This window comes from Microcebus murinus, chromosome 5 (genome assembly GCF_040939455.1).
Source record: "Microcebus murinus isolate Inina chromosome 5, M.murinus_Inina_mat1.0, whole genome shotgun sequence".
Lineage (NCBI taxonomy): Eukaryota > Metazoa > Chordata > Mammalia > Primates > Cheirogaleidae > Microcebus > Microcebus murinus.
Window position 1 is genome coordinate 19,775,046 of NC_134108.1, and position 22,147 is coordinate 19,797,192.

At 37.0% G+C, this 22,147-nt stretch overlaps 1 protein-coding gene across 12 annotated transcripts in view; it reads right to left on the reverse strand.

Annotated features, from left to right (window-relative positions):
- Positions 1-22,147, reverse strand: part of UTRN (utrophin) — a 478,755-nt gene that overhangs the window by 114,622 nt on the left and 341,986 nt on the right. For all 12 annotated transcript variants that reach the window (XM_076002898.1, XM_076002896.1, XM_076002897.1 and 9 more), the window contains one exon: positions 1,415-1,544. In XM_076002898.1, the coding sequence (XP_075859013.1) occupies positions 1,415-1,544 (130 nt within the window). The remainder of the gene's footprint in view (positions 1-1,414; positions 1,545-22,147) is intronic.

Sequence of the window (22,147 nt, forward strand, 5' to 3'; positions counted from 1 at the left end):
GAAGACGCAACTATGACTTAGGTTCCCAGTAGGCAGACTAGAAAGACAGTAATACCACTAGCAGAAAATAAAAACTAATCTAGAAAAGGATAAGTATGCTCTGTGTGTGTGTGTGTGTGTTCATATATGTGCAGGTTGTATGCACACATTAAAACTAGGTTCAAAGAGTCAAGAAAATCATGGTCTTGATGAAAAAAAAATTTTTTTTTTTTTTTTTTGAGACAGAGTCTCGCTTTGTTGCCTAGGCTAGAGTGAGTGCCGTGGCGTCAGCCTAGCTCACAGCAACCTCAAACTCCTGGGCTCAAGCGATCCTCCTGCCTCAGGCTCCCAAGTAGCTGGGACTACAGGCATGTGCCACCATGCCTGGCTAATTTTTTGTATATATATTTTTAGTTGGTCAATTAATTTCTTTCTATTTTTAGTAGAGACGGGGTCTCGCTCAGGATGGTTTCGAACTCCCAACCTCGAGCAATCCGCCCGCCTCGGCCTCCCAGAGTGCTAGGATTACAGGCGTGAGCCACAGCGCCCGGCCTCTGAAAATTTTATTCTAACTGCAGAGGAGTTTCCTTGAGAAAGTCTCAGTAGGAAAATGGCTACCTGTCCAAATGTCTGATCCACTTCCAGCAACAAAGTATTTCTAACTGTGCTTCCCTTACAAGTAATAAATGCTCAGGATTTATACTACTGGACACAGGCAATCTTTCAGGTTTGTTTTTACTATGTAAAAGAAGTGATATGTTGAATGAAATGTTTCTTTTTTAAAATGCATCGAAATGTTTTTATTGCCAACAGTGAAAAATCATAATAAAGATATATATTGGACCCCAAATTCATTACAAATTTTCTATCAACTTTACTATGTGATATATTGCCATTTACTAGTAAGGTAGTTACTGTTTCAATTTTAAGCCAAAGCACATAAACTCTATAGGTTGTTACTTTTAAATTAAACAAATGCTGCTGTCTGCTTGTAAAAGAAAGGCAGTTCAGTGTCTCATTTTCAAAAGTAACCTTACTTTATAGATATTGAAATATTTTATATATTTCCTATGATATTTTAATAACTTTCTTCTACTTGCAATTATTTATCATGTAACTTGTTTAAAGAAGAGATACAAATTTTTATTTCTTAGAAAAGTTTTTTATAGTTACAGTATACTTTTTAGATAAATTCATTTTTCTGCAGTTTATTTCTTTCAAAAATAATGATATGGAAGTATACAGCAACTTCATTTTCTTAATTTAAGAATCTAGATATTTGTTGAATAATTGACACAGTTGATTAAAGTAACACTTAGAAGAAATGTTTTAAATATTAGGTCCTGAAATGCTATAAGGAAATTTCCTACTTGATTCTCGTTTTTTGTTCCCCTAACATGTGTTTTTTATGATGTATTGAAGAAACCAGTCTCACCTGTTTTTGATTGTTGATTTCTTCTTGGTTCCTCAGGGGCCTCAATTGGCTGATCAGCCAAGAAAACTCGAGCCTGGTCGACAGCATTCAGGACAGAATATTCTTTCTCCTTTAACTCCCGTCTCAGTGCCTTTGCAAAGAGAAGCAAAAGTTGAATTGGTAACCTTATGTGTTCACCAAATAATGGAACCTCTTCAGTTAGACCACTTCTGACCACACTGTCAAATGAATGACTAACAATCAGCATTTAAGCTAAGTTAGAAGTGTAAATATACAAAAAATATGAATAAAAGCAAAAAGATGACTCCTGTAGAACTTAAATATGCCAAATAAAAACCACTTAAAAATATTCACCTAAGGGAAATTGTTACAGTGTATTTGAACTTACAGAAAATGTACTTTTAGGCTTTTCACTAATGTCAGATTGCTAAAATATAATAGCCTGTTCTAAGATACTTTTTCTTGTAAGACTGACTGACAAAAAAATTACATCCAAAAGTACAGAAGAAGGTAATTTCACAAGGAGTAATGAGATCCTCAGAAGTGCTTTACATTCTTTAGAATACACTGAGAAAAAAATTAAGAGATAGAAACAAATTAAAGTACCTACATGAAATCAAAACTAAACCAAAGACAGCACATATAAAACAGTCTCCAATTATCTTAAAATATGTTCCATCTCTCATGCTGAGGCAATTACTATTTTTCCTTTGTGAAGTTTTTCATGCAAATCTATGATTCTCAGAATAGTTTCTCTTTAGCACTTTCATTCTTTTAAGTGAAGCTAAACTTTCACCCCTGCACCTATAAAAACAACAAACCTCTTTTAGTGACTACTGCAAGATAAGAGTAAATGAAGAGTTTCTCATGTGCAATTTTAACACTGTTGCTAAATCAATATTATAAATATTGTTATCCTCTTAAAAATATACATATAAACACAGTTCTAATACTTTGCTTTTGGTGCAGTTCACTGGAAACATATTATGCAAACTCACTTTGTTATTTTCTAAAATACTGCATTCTTAATAGTATTTTAGAATCTATAAAACCTTTCCTTCTGAATATAACTAATTTTTTAGTAGTATTTAACTATGTTGGTATGACAGGGTTATTTGCAGGCTAAATCCTTATCTTACACAGTTGATAAAAAGTAAAAATAAAAATATCTAGAAGTACCAGAGTAATCATCTTATGTAATTATATGGAGCTAAATACCAAAAAAACACTGGTAGTGAGGGGAGGAGAGATGAGAAGAGCTGGCAAGGAGCAGTGAGAGAGAGAATGACAAAATGCTAATTTTTGTGTAAACACTGTAAATTTTTTTGACTTTTAAATTGTGTACAATTATTATTTCAGTTAAAAAAAACTTGAATTAAAAGAATAAAAGGTAACCAAAAATCCCACCAATCTGCAATTCAGATACAGCAATGAAATATAGGATATGGGATGAAATAAAGCTCTCTAAAATCTACAGATACATTTATGCAACCTTCCTAGTATCCATAAAGCCAAAAACTGTGAAGCAAGGCCAAGTCACCAAAATTCTGACCAATGAGCATTAAATGACATGTTAGGAGGGAAAGGACCAACCCTCCATCATCTCTTATTTAAGAAATGCAGCTTGTTCCTAACACAAAGAAATGATAAGTGATGATGGATACCCCAATTACCCCGATATAATCATTACACATTGTATGCCTATATCAAAATAACACATGTACCCCATAAATATATACAATTATCATGTACCTGTAATAATTAAAAATTTAAAATTTTTAAAAATTAAAAAAGAAACAACAACAACAAAAAAGAAATTCTTCTGTGAAGAAGTTCCATGGTATAACATTCCAGGAAATAAAAAAGATCATCTTCTTACATTTAAAGTTTCTGATATGTGGAAATAAAAGAGACACAAGAGAAATGGAAAAAGATATTTTTAATCCAGAGATATATGTACATATTTACAGGTCTTGAGCCAATTAACTTAGGTTATTGTGTTATTAGAGCAAGAAGCTCTAGAGGAGTAAAAATAACCCTAGTATTTATTTCCAAAACCACCTGGAAATACAAAATAATGATATGAAAAATCATGTTGCTTAAAAAACACCAGTGAAAATCAGTGGGTAATACACCAAAATTATTTTTAAAAATTTTAGTGGTCAAGGGTATTTACTCCCCCAACCCAAAACTAACCAGTAAATGTGGGAGTGGTAAAGACCACACTGTGGTCTGCAAATGCTATGCAAGAACTGTGCTAGATTTCTTCTTTTGGGAAGGAACATCCCAGGAATATTATCTATTTACTGTGAGCTGTGGAAGAGAAGGTAAAGGCACTAGAACACCTTTTCAGTCTTTTCAGACAAACAGGAGGACAAATTCACAGACAGTACTTAGAGACTTAGCACAAAAGGGAAACTTGAAAACACCAATAGGTAATGATGTGGAAGGAAATGAAAAACTGAGAGAAGAGGCAACACAAAGGAATGTGACTCAGAGAAGAAGAGCAGAGGCAGTACTGGTCCTCCGGAAATATAAAACCATTAGGGGGCGTGTAGTTCACAGTGGGTGAATCCAGATCTTATAGTATAGAAAGGAGATACTGTGATCCATACAACTTAGGTGTATGGTAATTCCCAACTGGGAGTTCTGGACTATTATTAATAGTAGTCCACAAAATGTGCATTACTGAGTAGGGGTGTGGGGAGGGAAGAGGGCAAAAGAGAGATTTATCTTGGAACTAGTTTTAGAATTTCCAAAAATCCCAATGGAAATACACAGTTGTCTACAGAAAAGATACTTGAAAAAAAATGAACCCATCAATTTCCATTTCATGTATGGCTGAAATTTATCAATTTAACATGATGCTGTCACAATAAAATTTATTTGGCTGGCTGTTAACTATGCCCAGAAAGTTCTTTCTCCAGATAGCCACTTTGCAGATTCTTCACTGGCTTTAAGTCCTTCTAAGAAGCGAGGCCCACTCACCAACCCTATTTAATGTAGCATTCCTCCTTTCCTATCCCCTGCATTTCCCAGTCCCCTTACTCTGCTGAACTATCACCTTTTACTATGCAAGGTAGGTAATCAGTTATTCGTTTATTGCTTAATCTCTGTCTCTCTCAGATAAAATATAAGCTCCATGAAACCAGGGACTTTCTCTGGTTTCTTCACTGTGGTAAGCAAAGCACCCAGGTCAATGCTGTGCCCCGGGGCCTGGTAGAGTCACTGAGGGCCCTGCAATGCTTCCTGGTGGAGGTAGTGCCTAAACTGAGTCTAGCAGAGAGAGAAAGGCACTTCCACGAGAGGAAACCAATCACTAGCAGAAGAATGAGCGTCACAGTTGTGCCCTCAGAAAATTGCAAGCACTCTGGTACCCAGAGAGTGGTCTCAGCTGAGGCCCAAGGTGTGGGCAGAGACCAGTCCAGAAAGACAGCTGTAGGGGCTCAGCTGCATCTGAGACTCAACCCAGTCACGGGTGACAGGAAGCCACGGAAGAGCTGGACAAGTTGAGGGAGAAGGAGGGGGACTGTCAGATTTATATTTTTGTTTTTTATAACATCATTGTCAGGTCTCCTAGATTGATAAAAAACAAGTCTGAGTCTATGAAAGTTCCACAGGTCTAGAGAATCTATTTTCCCTCCTGACCACATGAAACTCCGGCGCTTCATAAAAAAATCCTCTTGGCACAGGCTGCTGGCCGGGAACTGTCTCGTGAGCTCCTTTGATATGCCAAGGAAGGGAAGTACGGGAGGCAAGTGTGGGCAAGTGAGAACCGCGCCACGTAAGTACAAACACGGGGCTCCAGCCCTAATGCCAACTCGACATCTAAATATCCTAGAGAGCAGCACACATACAATAATGTCTGCTCATGCCTTTTTTTGTAAATTTAATTTTGTTGTTCAATTTGTCCTATTTCAATTATATTTAATTGCATGTCAGAAATGGATTTAACTTTCAACAGCATTACACATATAATCATTTCACCACCCTTTACCTCTCAATTAGACATAAAAGAGACCTGCATTTTCCAGCCACCTGGTGAACATTAATGATAAGGTAATTAGACTCCAATGTGTTGTTTTGTATACAGACCTACAAAGTGGCATTCAGGTGTAGGTTCCAATATCACATGACTTGTATGTATATATGGGCCACCTTAAATGAGTATATAACATAATCTAATTGAAATGTTTCTCTTTTAATGACTTTATATTTTCATTCAAAACAATTGTTTCCAGACAATAACAAATATTGGTGAGGCTGTAAAGAAACTGGAATCTTCATGCGTTGTTGGTGGAATGATGAAATGATATCATTTTGTAGAGCAAAATTTAACAAAGAAACCCAAATCTGTTCAGTCTAAATTGAAATAATTAATGGATTCCGGTTAGTCCTGGATTATTTTAATGATCTACTTTGCAAATTACTCTCAATAATTTTTTGATGTAAAGTTAGTTTTCTTCTATCATCTATCAGCTAGTCTGGGCTAAACCTATCAGTCACCTGTTGGTTTTTATTTTATTAATAGCAAATATTCTTTCCTCTCCCTGGATAAACAAGGAACTCATCTCACTGCAATGGATGTATGGGTTCATTCCATCTCTTCCCATTTTTTTCACATCCTAACCCATCAGGTAGCTCTGTAGGGCATGGTTTCAAAACTACTGCTAGTCATTAAAGTTCAATGGTGTATCCATTATCACCATTGCATATCAAACCCCACTAAAACTTAGTGGCTTAAAACAACAACGATTTATTTTTCATGATTCTGTGGGTTGGCAATTAGACCAGTTCTCCTGCTAGTACCAGCTGGGATTACTTGTGAGGCTAAAATCATCCGCAGCTTGAATGGGGCCAGAGGTCCATGGTGGCCTCACATGCCTGGAAATCATTGCTGCCTACTGGCTGGGGCACCTCTGTTCCCCTGTATGTGGTCTCTAATTGCTGTCCAACATAGTGGCCACTAGTCACATGTGGTTATTTGGCACTTGAACTGTGGTTGAACTAGTACAACCGAGGAGCTGAATTTTATATTTTATCTAATTGTAAGTGATTTAAATTTCAATATAAATGGGCACGTGTGGCTAAGGGTTACCATCTTAGAGCAGTTCTAGATTTTGCACACCACTTGTCACGTTCTATGGTTTGAAGCAAGTCATGAGGCCAGCGCAGACTCAAGAGAATGAAGAAATAGGCTTCATCCCTTGATGACAGGAGGAAAATATCCCTCCGCATAGGGGCTTGGACACAAGGAGGCATGATTCATAACTACAACAATTTACTGCATGGGATAAGGGGGAAAGAGACAGCTGTGTTGAAGATGGGCCTTATAGTATTTTATATAAGTGGTCAGGGAAGACATCTCAAAGACAGTGATACATGAAAAAAAGACCTGAATAAAGTGAGACAACAAGTCATGAGAATATCTGGCAAAAGAGCAATATGGGTCCAGGAAACAGAAAGTGCAAAGGCCCTGGGGCAAGTGCATAACCAACTTAACAGTTTGTGCTATCAGAGCTGAGTCAGTGAAGGATGAGGGTGACTGATTTATATCATGAAATTTAAGGGGGGAAGAATTTTTCTGCTTGATCAGAGAAGCACGTACTTATCCATGCTGTAGATATCTGGCTACTTTGCTGATTCAAGGCTTAGGCATTGAATTAAATGTTCTTCTGTAACAACTTGTCACAAAGTTCATGCATTTTCCATTCTACAGGTTGAGCATCCTTAATCAGAAAATCTGAAATCTGAAACTATTTTTTTTTTTTTTTTGAGACAGAGTCTCACTTTGTTGCCCAGGCTAGAGTGCCGTGGCATCAGTCTAGCTCACAGCAACCTCAAATTCCTGGGCTCAAGCGATCGATCCTCCTGCCTCAGCCTCCTGAGTCGCTGGGACTACAGGCATGAGCCACTATGTCTGGCTAATTTTTTCTATATATATATATTTAGTTGGCCAATTAATTTCTTTCTATTTTTAGTAGAGACGGGGTCTTGTTCTTGCTCAGGCTTGTCTCAAACTCCTGAGCTCAAACGATCCACCCAACTCGGCCTCCCAGAGTGCTGGGATTACAGGTGTGAGCCACCATGCCCGGCCCAAAATCTGAAACTTTTTGAGCACTGCCATGACGCCACAAGTGAAACATCCCACATCTAACACTTTTGCTTTCTGAAGGTTCGACACAACATATGTAAACTTTGTTTCATGCACAAAATTATATAAAATATTACATAAAATTACCTTCAGGCTATGTGTATAAGGTATATCTGAAACATAAATAAATTACATGTTTAAACTTGGGTCCCATCCCCAAGATATCTCATTATATATATGCAAATATTCCAAAATCCAAAAATATATGAATCTTGAAACACTTCTGGTCTCAAGCATTTTTAAAGAAGAAATACTCAACCTATAGTAGACAGGTGGAAATGCCCTCAATCCCCAACCCCCAGACAAACACATGTAAAATGAAGTTTTGGCCTACAGGCAGTAGGCCAGCCTTAGCTGTAACAAGGAGGAAGATGCATGATAATTTCAAAAGGGAAAATACAATTTGTGTTTTAAAAGTTGCATGTACTGAAACACTTAGTAGAAGGAGATATAATCCCAGACACCTCAAGAGTCAAGAATAACAGATGGAAAACAAGATGATTGTCTTGTGTCCATAAGAAAACATGCAACTTTTCTCCCATTCTCAGGTGGCATTAAAGTATAGATTTTTCAACAAAGATTTCCACCTAAAGAAAATTTTAAAACACATATTAACTGATATAATATATAAAGAAATATGCTAGGCACAAGAGGAGACAACAATTAATCAGCTATGGACCCAATCTTTAAGAAACTTATAGTCTAAGGGGGAGAAAGAATTACGCTAGTCAGAATGTGCTAAGTGTCACAAATCGTTGAGAGAAGTACAAGGAGGGCACTTGAGGAAGGAGCCTTCACAAAAATATGTGAACTGTGTTGAAAAAGAAACTGGAATTAGGTTAAGGGTAATTAGAAGGAAATGAATTCAAGAAAGCAGAATAAACAAATGTAAAGTAATCTAGTCTCTCATTGTTTCCCTGTATTTATCTTCTGCATTCTCAACAGAATTTCTAAGAGGCCAATGTCCCCTGTATTAGAGACTGCCCTTCTTCCTGTCCCACCTCTTCTAACTCTCTCAAACTCAGGGTGCTCTCTGGCAGCTGCTGGCGTTCCTCTGAGTGCCAGGCAGCAGAATAAATTGCTGCTTATTCAACTTTAAATGCCTTCAGAGAGATTCTCAATTATCCCCCTTTAGTGGTCTGGGAACATTTCTCCCCACCTGCTATAACTTAGTGGGAAGGACAGGGGATTAAGGGATAAGGAGGTATAAAGAAGTGCCTGGTAGGGCTTAGGTCAGAAATACTCGCCAGTCCATCAGCTGCTCTTCGTTTTCATCGTGAGCATAGCATCAGCTCGCTGGAACGAATGAGCTTCTGCCAAGCAAACGGCGGTAGTATCACTTATTCCTGGCAGCACTCACACAGACAGGACCCTGCAAGTTTCTTAGTAAGAGAACAAAGTCTGAGAGAAGCTGGAGAGAGGAGGGAATGCCCGCTATCCTCTTCTGTCCTAAACTAGCAACTGGCCCTACTGGACTGGGAAAAGAGGAGAAGTCACACAGACTCGTGCGTGTACTGAATCCTGGGTACCAGCTGCCTTCTTTAAAGAGCGACTCTTTCCTTTCTTCAGCCTAAAGCAATTGTCTGTATATCAAGTGGAGCCTGATATACAGACATCCACAGAGGATATACTTTTCTTAATATTTTGTAGATCGTGCTATTAAAATTATAGATAAATCAGATTATGGCACTCTCCTGCTTAAAACCCTCCCATGGTTTCCTCTTGCACTTAGAATAAATTTTAAACTTCCTACCTGTGTGGACCCTCCCTGCTCTCCAGTCTCCTCTCCTAATTTCTGGCTTCAAAGTCCTCATTTCTATTCCTAGAACACACCGAGCTTTTCCCTCCTCATGGCCTTGGCAACTCAGAAAGCTTTTGCTTCAAATCTTCAATGGCTGGCTGCTTCTCATTAGATGTCAGCACTCAAGACCTCTTTTGGATAAATGAATAAACTGACATAAAAGAAAATGTGGAACCTCAGGAAGCTTTAGTTAGAAGGGAACCAAGGAAGGATAACTCTGGGGAAATGAGCATTTCATACTCAGCAGGTCTGTGGAAGAAAGCAGCATGGAATAACTTTAAGCAGGAGGGAAGTGGCTGTCTCATGATAGCCAGCCATAAAAGTTATTTCTCAAGACTCGATATCTGCATGCTTTCTGAGCAACCTCACTGACTGTCACCAGTGAAAGTCAAAGAAATCCACAGGGGTCACCCTCGCTGGCCCTTTAGGGATCCGGGTCCACTGCCACCTGCACCATCAGCATAAACCTCAGCCCTCCCTGCACTGTGCTGTCACCGCGCCTGGCGTCCACTCTGCAGGAGCATGCGGCACCCTCTCCTTCCATGGCCTCTTTGCAAACCTGACTCCTGCCCCACACTATGGCCCTGTGGGAGGCTCCCAACTGTGCCCCAGAGGGTGTTGTGGAAATGCAATGAGTATTTGTATGAAAGAATAAGGAGACATTAAAAATACTGTTTTGTGATGGAGTAAAACCAGATCAAGACTTGGTGCCCAAAGCCTTGTGCTCCGGTGCAATCCTCACCATGCAGGCACAGCCTCCCCTGCCACGAGCCCTTCCCTGGGTCTGTCCCTCAACTTCTCTGCATCTCACTAATATCTCTCATTTCACTAACTTCACAGGTGAGACGGTGGGTGGGGATATATTTTGAAACTATTCAGTGCTGTAGAATAACGAGTTGGTGGTAAGAGGATGCTGATCCTACCATGTTTCCCCACTCTTCTCTAAGACTGAATTTCTTTCCAAAGCCCCCATTCACTGTTACTTGTGGAGGAAAGTTCTAGCAATTTTATCTACACCTTTGGATGAGCAATACCAGTTTAAAACCCTCCATCTGCAGAAAAAAACTGAATTAATTTAACTCTTCTAAGGGATAAACCATTTAATTAGGAAAAAATAGAATTATGTGATTACCCAAGATTAAGCAAAAATGATTGGTAAGCAGAAAATTGTATTGCAATAATTTCAAGTCACTTTAGATTCATAGAAAGCAAACAATTAAAACAAATGTAGTAGGGGTTTTTTTTTTGGTGAACTAGTTTGTTCTGGAATAAAACAGCAAAGGACAGTTCTGGGGAGGTAAAAACGGTCAGCGAGATCATGTCACGTACACTAATTTGAGATAAAGATCAAATTTCTTCAACTGATGCATCCAGCAAAGCAGGGACAACTTTCCCCCTAGTCCTTCCAGGCACAACTAAGTCAAATACATCCAACCAGTTCCCTCTTCCTTCTCTTTGAGGGAGAATCTTGAGTCAGTGTCTGACATCCCCAAACTGCTTTCTAAATTTTCGCACTTACACGTGGTGTGCCAGTATTTCAATACTAACAATACAAGGTTGACAGAAAAGACGGACAAAAACGAGAAATCACAGGCCAGGGTGCAGTGAAGCTGCACTTTCATACGTTGCTGGAGGCAGAAAATTGGTTCAATCATTTGGGAAAGGAGGTTGGCAATATATCAGGAGTCATTACTATGGTCATATTCTGTGAAACAAGAATTTCACCTTTGGGACTATATCCTGAGAAAATGATCCAAAAAAAGCTACAAACACAAAAGTGTTCATTATAACATTACTTATGATTCAAAAAAAAATTGAAAGCAACTTAAATCTCCAACACCTGGAATATATTTAGGTTCACTATGGTATGGCCACACTAGGGACCATTACATAACCTTGAAAAATTATCGTGATAATGACCACACAGCAACGTGAAGAAATAGGCATGACATATACCTAAGTGAAAAGGAGAGGATAAAAATTAGGTACCCTAGCAAAATTGTGCCAAAGGTAAATATGCAAAAAGGAAGCGATGCAACATGAAAAGGGTTGTTAAAGTGATAAAATTATGACCAATTGTTTTGATCTTTATTTTTATAAATCTGTAATATGTTATCACTTTTATAATTAAAAATTATACTTTTAAGATAGAAATGCCCAACAGAATTGAGCTCATTTAGCATGGAATAAATTACTACTTTTAAAGGATAGCATTATTAAGAATTACAAATACGTTTTAGAAGCCTATTTTTCATATCTGTAACAATGATAAAAGTTTCCCATTATGTTTTACTTCAATGACCTCGCTGAGGCTAGATTTATTTATGAAATGTAATGCATATAGTATAGTTACTGAATGTGAGACTCCATCCATATGTTTAAGCTACTCCCTACCTTAGGAATCGTAACTTCTTTAGCTTTCTAAAGTATCACATTTCTACACCAGAGAGAGGCACAAACATTGGGAGAATCTGGCAATATTCACCACATACAGCCACAATAATAAATTATATTTTTAAAGTTATCTCAACAATCAAAGACACGCCAATTCATTTTCTTTCATATAAAAATCTTCTCCACCCTTCATTTGAAGAATTTAAGGCAGTATTAAGACAGGGAAAAGGTAACTTCTGGACTGCCTATAATATTAAAGTATAAAATATAAGTGCATTGGTTTGTTTTCTTACATTTCAAATATGTCATGTCATAGAAATTATTTCTAGCTCTTGAGAAAAGACCGTTGCTTATCTTTCTAAGTCAGCTATTATCTTTATTAAAGATTTGGCTATTTAAAGTAGAAATAGGATTACTGAGAGATAAAGAGTCAAAAGGAATATTCATACCAAAGGACATGTTCTCTTTGGTATTATTTCATTTGGTCAACGTTTAAGTAATATTTATTTGGCATCTAGAACTACCAGACCTATAGAGAAAGACAATAGAAAATAAGTAATTATGTTAGAAGGTGAAAAATTCTATGGAAAAAGAAAGAAGTAGAACAGGGTGAAAGAATAGGAGTGCTTGGCAGGAGGCTGCAATTGGAGCAGAAACATGTGAGGTACAGAAGACAGCATGGCATTGTGACTGAAAGCACAGCAACGGGCACACATGGCTGAAACCAGAGGGTAAGAGAGAAAATAGCATGAGATGAAATGTGGAAGGTGTGAGTGGGAGATAGGGAAGATCATTGTAGACCATTATGAGGACTGTGGCTTTTATTCTGAATAAGATAGGATGCCACTGCAGAGTTTGATTTATTTTAATAGAAACACTCTGGCTGCTGTGCTGAAAATGCCAAAGGCAGAGGAGTAGTGAGAGGTAGCGGATCCAGATATTCTATATTTTCAACACAGAACCAATAGGATTTCCTAACAGACTGAACATGAGAGACAGATAAGTTGTAAGTGATCATCACTTTTTACCTAAGCAACTGAAATGGGATTCCTACCAATCAAAACGCAGAAGACTGGGTAGCACACATTTGAAAGGCCAGTTCAGGAATTCAGTTTGGTCATATTAAGTGTGAGATGTGTATTACATTCCCCCAAGTAGAGACAACATCTAAAAAGATATACATTTGGGAGTGGTTAGCATATAGATGGCTTTTAGCCCCGCGAAGGAGTGAGTATAGAGAAGTTGGCACAGCCTGACACCTGGTGCATCCCAATTTTAGGAGATCAGGGGAGAGAAGGAGGAACCAGAAATGGAAACTAAAAAGGAGCTACCAGTGAAGTGAGAAAAAAATCGGGACAGTGCACTGTCCCAGAAGTCAAGTTACAAGAGTGCAGAGGAAGAGTTAGTGAGTCAACAGGAAAGGGAGGACTGAGAATGGACCACTAGCCCAAGCTTGGCCAACACTAACAGAGACATGGCAAATTACATTGGTGGGCGTGTCCACAGAGTGGCGCTCAAGGATGGCTTAACTACTTAAGGAGATAGAAGATGCTTGAAGTAAGTTTCAATAAGCTTTCATTATTATAAATGTTACATTTTGCATGTGTCAGCACATATACATTATTGTTGTTCTTGAGGCAAGATAGTTTGGCTATATGATCTGCAAAGCCCAGTGCAAAGTGAAACTTCAAGGCCCCCTGTCCAAATACTACTAAGAATTTCAAGATGGTGGCAGCAGAGCACTAAGCCAAGGGCAGAACCCTTCTAAATGTGGGAGTCCTGTGTGACTGCATGGGACATCCAAGAAGCTGGCCCTAGATACAAGGCAGCTGAGCTATAACAAACAGAGGTATTGCTGGTACAGCAAGCTTCTTTAGCTTTGGGTTTCAAAAAAGCATTTAACTGCTTACTGCAGGATGCAAGCTGAAAAAAAAAATGATACAAACATAAGGAGAATCTGCTAGAATGTAATTTACTTTCTCCGCCCCCCCAAACTTGCTTTCAAAGCTAAATCAGCATATATGGATCTGAAGTAATTATACTATGACAGCATAAAAGGACAGAACAGTCATTAAATTTGATAGCACTAATAAAACTACATGAAAAAAGGGGAAAGGAAACAGGCTTACTTTTCATTGGTATGCAGGCAAAATAAAAAAAAATATATCCTTCATAGTGCTTTAAAAGCCTTGGTTAACATCTCTAAATGAACAGTTAATATATAAATTCATTTTGGTTCCACCTCACTGACATCAAAAATAATGCTTGAATCAGAATACTAAGTATGAATGCTAAAACCGAGACAGGAATCCTCTAGCTTCTTATAGTATTAATAATAAAACACTTTTCTTCCCTACACTCTTTAAAATACATGTATACACAAATGGATTCCTTCATCCAGCAAACACATGCAATACAGGTTGAGTGTCTCTAATCCAAAATGCACCAAAATTCAAAACTTTTTGAGCACTAATATGATGCTCAAAGGAAATAGTCTTTGGAGCATTTTGGATTTGGAGTTTCTAATTAGAAATGTTTAAGTGGTAAATGTAATGTAAATATTCCAAAATAACAAAAAAATCCAAAGTCTGAACACTTCTGATCCCAAATATTTCAGCTAAGGGATACTCGACCTGTACCTATTCTTACCTTGGCACTCTATTGGGCGCTAAACTTGTATTTTCTTTCACTTTCATCCTATTGCAAGATAGTCAAAAAGAAAGTAAGCAGCACTTCTTGCTCTATTGTATACTCCAAGGCATGCAACGGCTAATCTGGAAGATTTTCTCTTCCAGGTGTTTTGATAACACTATTTTATGATTTCTTTCTTACTCCAAGGTCTCTTTCAGTTGAAAAGCTTTTTGCTCTATGAAGCCTTTCCAAATCTTCCCAATCACAAATAATTGTGCTTCATCTGAGATTGCCAAGCTGTGTCGTGATGCTCATAGTAAAGCATTTTTGATGTCTACTGTAGCTACTATCTCTGCTGCTAGACAGTGAGCTCCATGACAGCAAAAACAATCTTACAAACGGATGCATGCTGAGTACCTAGCAAAGTATGTGGCAAATATCAGGTGCAATATAAAAGTTTCCTGCATGAATGGACTACTAGATAAAAGAAATTGTCCCTGGGCTAAATATGTCCAGAGGCAGTAAAGGGGTGGACTGTATTGATTAGTTTTATAGACCTCTGTTTCCTGCCTATGTTTGTTGTCCACTTTTAATTTCACCACCAGAGAGTGCTATTATACTGCCTTGCCTCTCCCTCTAAACTTGGATATTCTATGGCCTTTTGGGGTAAGGTTTCAATTTTATCCATAAGGCTCAGGAGTCAAGGCCGGGTGCAGCTAACTAAATGGGGTGTGGCAGGTAGGTATAGGCTCACCTGGAGAACTGTTGTGTTAGGCCTGCACACAAGTAATGCCTTTCCTAGCAGACCTTAGGAAGCTGTGTGTTTGGTAAGAAGGAAGTCAACATAGTTGGCAAAGGTTGGAGAAGACCTCAGAAATTAACTTTTTTTAATTTTAGAAAAAGGCTAATTTCCCACCTTAGGTAACCTCAGCAAGATCTCTAAAATTACAGAATCATAGTCGGAATCTCAGATTGCCTTAGTATTGAGAAAGCCTTACCCCCACTCCACATCCACACACACACAGCCTAAATTTAACGGTGAGGTGTTGTCATTTTAAAGACAATGTTAGAATTTGTTATTTCAATAATTATGTTTGCTAATGTATCTTGGCAATTCAGTTTAAGGTCAGAATGTCCTGACTCTTATATAATAAGGTTTGAATACAGGAATTAAATTGGGTTAAGCAAAGGACAGAGTAGCCCTGAGGAAAAGGACACACACAAGAAATTATACCTGAATCATGCACTTTCAATTATTCTTGGTGATTTGCTTTTTGTAAAATCAAATATGCATTCTATTGGAGAAAGGGTGTTAGAGTTCTGATAACTGTCCCTACTTAACTTTTTATTTACATTGTTATGAAAATGAAGTGCAAATTGAACAGTAAAAACTGCATCTGGGATTTTATCCAGTCTTAAGAGTATTTGACTGAAGTAAATCTATAACATTACAAATAAACGTGATATACATTATAGGTGCCTTATAAGTAATTTGTGGATTGAATAATAATCTCACATTCTTTAAAAGGAATTAATATTAAATGAGCTCATTTCTAACACAATTTTTAAAATACTAAAAATTCGATTTAAATCATTAGATGGGAATATTCAACTTAATCTATTTATTCCAAAACAGTTTTTAAAAACACTATATGTTATAAAGTAATAATTTATTTTAACATTTGAGGGGATTAAATATGTACTCACATGAAAAAAATGATATGACTTCACTGTTTACCAAACTGATAACTTATATCTACTGGAAGGTGACTGACCCCTGTCTAATTTAACAGGTTAATCCTAGATAGTAATTGGAGGCTAGATCTTTTGGGTTGTATTAGATAGTAAATATCAGGTGTTAATATAGTTTTATTCAATTAAAAACCACTCATATAGCCTAGATAGTTTTAAACAAAATGAAAATGATCAAAACTAACAAGACAGACTCCCAACAATTATGGGGGATTAGCCATTTACTGAGCATTTATTATGTGTTGGCCCCAGGCCAAATCTTTTACCATCAGAGTCCTATGATTTCTTTTTCTTCTTCTTCTTCCTATTTCATGCATCTGTCTATGTGTATATACTGTTAAAGAATTGAACAAAGTATTTATTATTGACATTGCTCAAAACATATCAATATCCTGAGTCACTGATTAAAACATCCAAGGGAATATAGCCATTGAATTAAGGGCCCCAAATACACTGGTATTTCATAGTATCAGTTCCTGGGGCATTTACACTAGAGAAGGAAAGGATGCCAATCCACGAATCACTCGTTTCAATGAGTAAGAGAGAGGTTTTGAGCAGGGACTTTGCTCAAAGGTGGGGCTTTCCACCTGATTGTCACCCAGGCCTGCTACATTTTTCCAGCAGGATCAACCTTACTAGCTACTTTGTTTTTCTGCTTTGTTTCTGGTCTATAGAATGTTTGTCATGCTTTGGATCTCAACAATGCCATGTTTGGTTTTCTGGGTTTTTTTTATATTATATCTATAATTACTAGGTATTTGAACAGACGGAGTGCTTTAAAGCATTACTTTATAGTATCATTCCAGCTGGAAATCTCAGACCCATTACCTAAAATGTAAATGTATAATATCCCTTTTGGATGCAACCAACAAATCACAAGCACCGAGCTTTTAATAATAGGAATTATTAAAGTATATCACTGAAGTTCATAGGTTATGCTTTATTGCTCTTTGTATAAAAGCATTAACTTTAATTATTTTCTTATTTATTTTTATTTCAATAAATTTAGAGGTACAAGTGGTACATGGATGATTGCGTACTGGGCTTTCTACTATTATCTGTCACCCAAATAGTGTGCCTTGTACCCAATAGATAATTTTTCTTCCCTTACCCCCTTGACACCTTCAGTCCTTCTGAGTCTCCAATGCCCACTGTACCACTTTGTATGCCCGCGTACCCGTAAAGAAGTATTAACTTTAACATTAATGCATTGAGTGAATACTGTGGGGGATGGATGGATGGATGGATGGATGGATGGAGGGAGGGAGGGAGGGAGGGAGGGATGGAAGGATGATAAAGTGATTAGCACTGCCATTATCAAAGAATAACTTTGTCTTTGAAAATGAATGAAAGAATATCATTAAATTATTATTAATAAATCATTGATGTACCTATAAAGTACTAGAATAAATAAATATAGGTAGCAATATATAAATATAGGTAGGAATCAGCAGATAATATATTAGTTCTTATAAACCAATCCCTAAGTAAGGGTGCTGCATGTATAAATCTGAAATATCAGTCTCTTACCATAGTTACCTGTGACCCTGAAAACAGACTGGACCTGGGATAAAGTCATACAAATGAATTCAAAATAATACATATTAATTCTGTTCCTTTATTCATAAATTATGGCAGCATTGAAATATTGACAGCTTTTAAAGGTAATTAGACTCATGCTTAAAGTTTCATAATTTGTTTATTAACCTTTGAAAGATTAACTAAAGGCAGTACATGCAGATATGTCTTATGGGTTTAGCCTTTCCATGGTAAGCTATTTTTTTTTATTAAGAACAAGAAATAAATCATCATCCAGTCTCTAGACTCATATCTTATCCTTTGTAAATCCTCAAAAGTATTGTTGTTTCAATGACTTCATCCAATTTCCTAAGTCGTCTAAAGTATTTTTTAAACCACCAATAGACAAAAATGATAAATGTAAGTTACGGTATTATAATTTATTATGCCCCAAAGTAATGAATTTAAGAAAAAAATACAAAATGTAGACCTGGAGTAACTCAAAACTAAAAATATACTAGAAAATCCAAGTCCTAGTTCAAAGAATAACTCTAACAGCTATTGTTGATTAAGCACTTACTATACACATTATGCTAAATGGTTTGTTTATACTGATGGGTAGAAACCAAGGACTGAAGACACTTAACAATATGCCCTAAAGCCTTAATCACAGACCTAGTGAGAAGAGGACTTGGGACTTGAAACTGGATCTACCTAAGGCCTTGGGCCAGGTGCCCAACCTAAGATGTCTCAGAATATAGAGTAACAGCTCACTGTCCAAATGAGAAGAGTCAAAACAAATTTTGATCAACTTGAATATATAAACTGCTAGGGATACAGGTAAAATAGTCAGATGTTTACTTATAATTATTTTATTCAGATTCTTCACATGACTCTTTGACATCAGATATTGGTATCACTGGACACACTTAACAGCTTTCTAGCACGCAACAACTCTACATCCATATAAGGTATTGAGGCATAGCTTTTATTTTTCTTACTTTGTTTATGATGATGTCACAAGCAATTTCAATGCAAAACTAAAGCGCTTGTTTGAATAACATTAACATGTGGGTTTTAAATGCATCTTGTGGATGTGTATTTGTCTTGTCCACAATGAAAAGACATATGGTATTGCTTTTTTAATTGATCTTTGAAAAGCCTTATGTACAGTGGCATGCAAAACTTGCATTTTTGAGATCTTATCCATTGGAAATAATTAACAAATCAGTGTTATTTTCTTTGTCTCCTCCAAAAAAATTCCAGCTGGTAATCTTTAGACATCCTAAATTAGCATGGAGAGATTATGTCAAATTAATTAGTACTGTGTTGTTTGAAATAAAGTAATCCTGACAGCTACCTATAAGATTAGAGAATGAAATAGAAATCAAGTACAAGGTCCCCCTCTTTCTATGGGGAAATTTTAAGGAATAAAAAAACCTTGCCTAATATTAGTATTAAGCCATTTGAGGGTTGATTTTGATTGATTCTAATTATGTACTTTTAAGCTGGAAGGCAAGAGTTCTTTGAAGTTAAAGAGATTTTTTCACTTTACTATAACAATTAAAAGACCTAAAAAGCAGGAGCTCAAAAAAAGAATTACAGAGTTGCCTAATAATAGACAAAACCAAAAGAAAAAGAAAAACAAGCAACTTTACTTCGGTATGCTAGAACATATCTGTGAAAAAATTAGTTTAAAAAGTTATTTTATGTTCTGTTTAAAGCTACTTCACAATGTTATAATTGGAAAGAGTTCTATAATCCCTCAGAAAAAAAAGATTGGAAACAAATGTGTACATGAACTGAAAACTTGCCTGAATTATAACCGAGTGCTATGGTTTGAATGTTCCATCCCAAAACGCAAGCAGAAATTTAATTGCTATTGTAATGGTATAAAGAGGTGGAACCTTTAAGAGGTGATTGGGTCACAAGGGCTCTTCCCTCACGAATGGATTAATGCCATTATTGCAGCAGGAGTGTGGACTCCTGATGAATGGGCGAGTTCAGCCTCCATCCTAGCATTCTGTTACGCATACTCTCTTGCCTTTCTGCCTTCCACCAAGGGATGACACAGCAGGAAGACCCTCCCTGGATGCCAGCCCCTCCACTTGAACCTCCAGCCTTCAGAACTATGAGCCAAATAAATCTATGTTTTTTATAAAATTACCCAGTCTCTGGCCTTCTATAATAGCAGCAGAAAACAGACTAAGACATCATGGGGAACGATGTCAAGATTAAAGAAATGGATGACTGGGAAAAGTCAACCAGAGATTTGGGATAAGAATGGCCAGTTCACAGCTCAGCCACAAACCATTCTGGAAATGATTTCTCATAAAACAAAGAAAAGGAACTGTACGTTTAAGGACAAGCACAGGCTCTTCGTTGAATGTAAACTCCATGTAGACAGGGGCTGTGTCTGTTTTCTGAACTAGTATCTTTCCAGTGTCTTAGAAATTGCCAGGCACATAGAAGGTAAATAGAAGTGGGAGAAAAGCAGGAATGAAAACTCAGATTTCATTAAACCACATGCCCCTTTCATCCTCCTCCACTATTAATAAGGTCACTGGATGAACTTATTTTGTAGGTCCCTTTCAGTTCTAATAATTGATAATTCTAAGTTATACATGCAGACAAACTAAATAAAGAATTCTGCTGATAGATAGAATATGACAGCAGAGAAAAAGAATAATTCTAAGGACTTAAAAAAAAAAAGCTGCCCTGAAACATAGAGCAAGCACACACAAGAGATTTTAAGAAAAGATTCAGGATAAATTAGAGAATTATATCAGAACATTGGCCAAAGACTACTATACATACTTCCAGTTAAAGAATTCATGGATGTAAGGATGAGGTTAAACTAAGACTATTTAATGATTATGGTTAGTGATATTCAGCAAGAAAAGTAAATATTAATAATTATAGATAGGTATTCACATTTCTTTAAATATTGTGCTAAATCTACTAATGCATAATGATTCACCTCAATTGTAATAATATAGATTCATATTGATATAAATTAATATTAATTATAATTATGTATCTTATATTATACTTATAATATAATTTTTAAGACATTACTCTCATCAGTTGGGAAGGAAAAGTGCTTCTGACAGAATACACATAATTGAATAAAATAATATGCTGCTCTATAGCACTTCACTTTTCCTAAATTCCTTTCGTTTTCATTATTTCATTTGATTCTCAGAAGAGTTCCATGTAGGAAAATGGAGCTACTTGCTATGGTTTGAATGTCTATGTCTCCCCAAAATTCATATTTGAAATCTTAACCCCGAAAGGGATGGTAGTAGGAAATGGGGACTCTGGGATGTGCTTAGGGCATGAGTGAGGAGCCTTCATGAATAGGACTGGTACCTTACAAAAGAGAACCTTCCACCATGTGGGGACACAGGGAGAAGACACTATCTATGAACCAGACAATGGGCCCTCACCAGACTCCAAATCTACCAGCACCCTGACCTTGGGAGCAATACATTTCTGTTACTTGTAAGCCACCCAGTTTATGGTATTGTGTTATAGTGGCCTGAATGGACTAAGACAGTACTTATTATTTCCATTTTACAGATGTGGAAACTGAAGCGTGGGTAAGTCAGATAACTTTTTCAGGGCCACCCAGGTAGTCAGTGACAGAGCCAGCCCCTAAATCAAGGCATTCTCCTTCCAGCTCAGTGCCTTTCCCATTACCATACCCCTCAGGAACAAAGCTCGCTTACGTCTTTAACCCAAATTATCACACATACGAGGAGCCACCCACCACTCCTTACCTGCCTCTAGTGCACCCTAAAATCCCACAGCCACCCACAATGCACAGTAGGATAACTACATTACAGATCTTGTGCCTCACATAAAAAAGGCTCATAATATTAGACTTTCAAGCCCGACTCACAAAGCAATAGCAAATGTCACAACCTATAAAGAAAATATGGAAAAACTCTGCTTTAAGCTTTTATTCCTTCCCTTGAGTTTTTCTTCTCTGTATAATTCATATGGGTAAAGTCAGATGTGATGCCAATTAATGTACTTATTAATACTTGATGGCCATCCTGGAGAGAACCACTGATGCTCCAGTCCTGCTGCTTCAGCGATGACCTATATATTAACAGACTGCTTACCCCAAACCCAAGCACATTTTTCTGCACCATATCGTGTTCTACAGGAAATAGATAACAGGCAATTTTTTTCTATAAACCCTGTGAATCAATTTATTCAGCCAATGCTTACTGAGGGCTACTTTAGTGGAAAGTTAGCATTATATACTAAAATATTAGTCCTAGAGAATGATATATCAATGTTCATTTTGTCTGTTTTCAGAAAGCAGCTAGAGAAAAATATAGGGTGAGAAATGTTGCTTCATATTTTTTCCATAAACGAAGCCAGGAAAGTGACATTAGAGAGCAGAAAAAGCAGGACAGAAACCAATAAAAACAAAAACATGAGAATGTATCCTCAGTGCTCAGTATGGTGT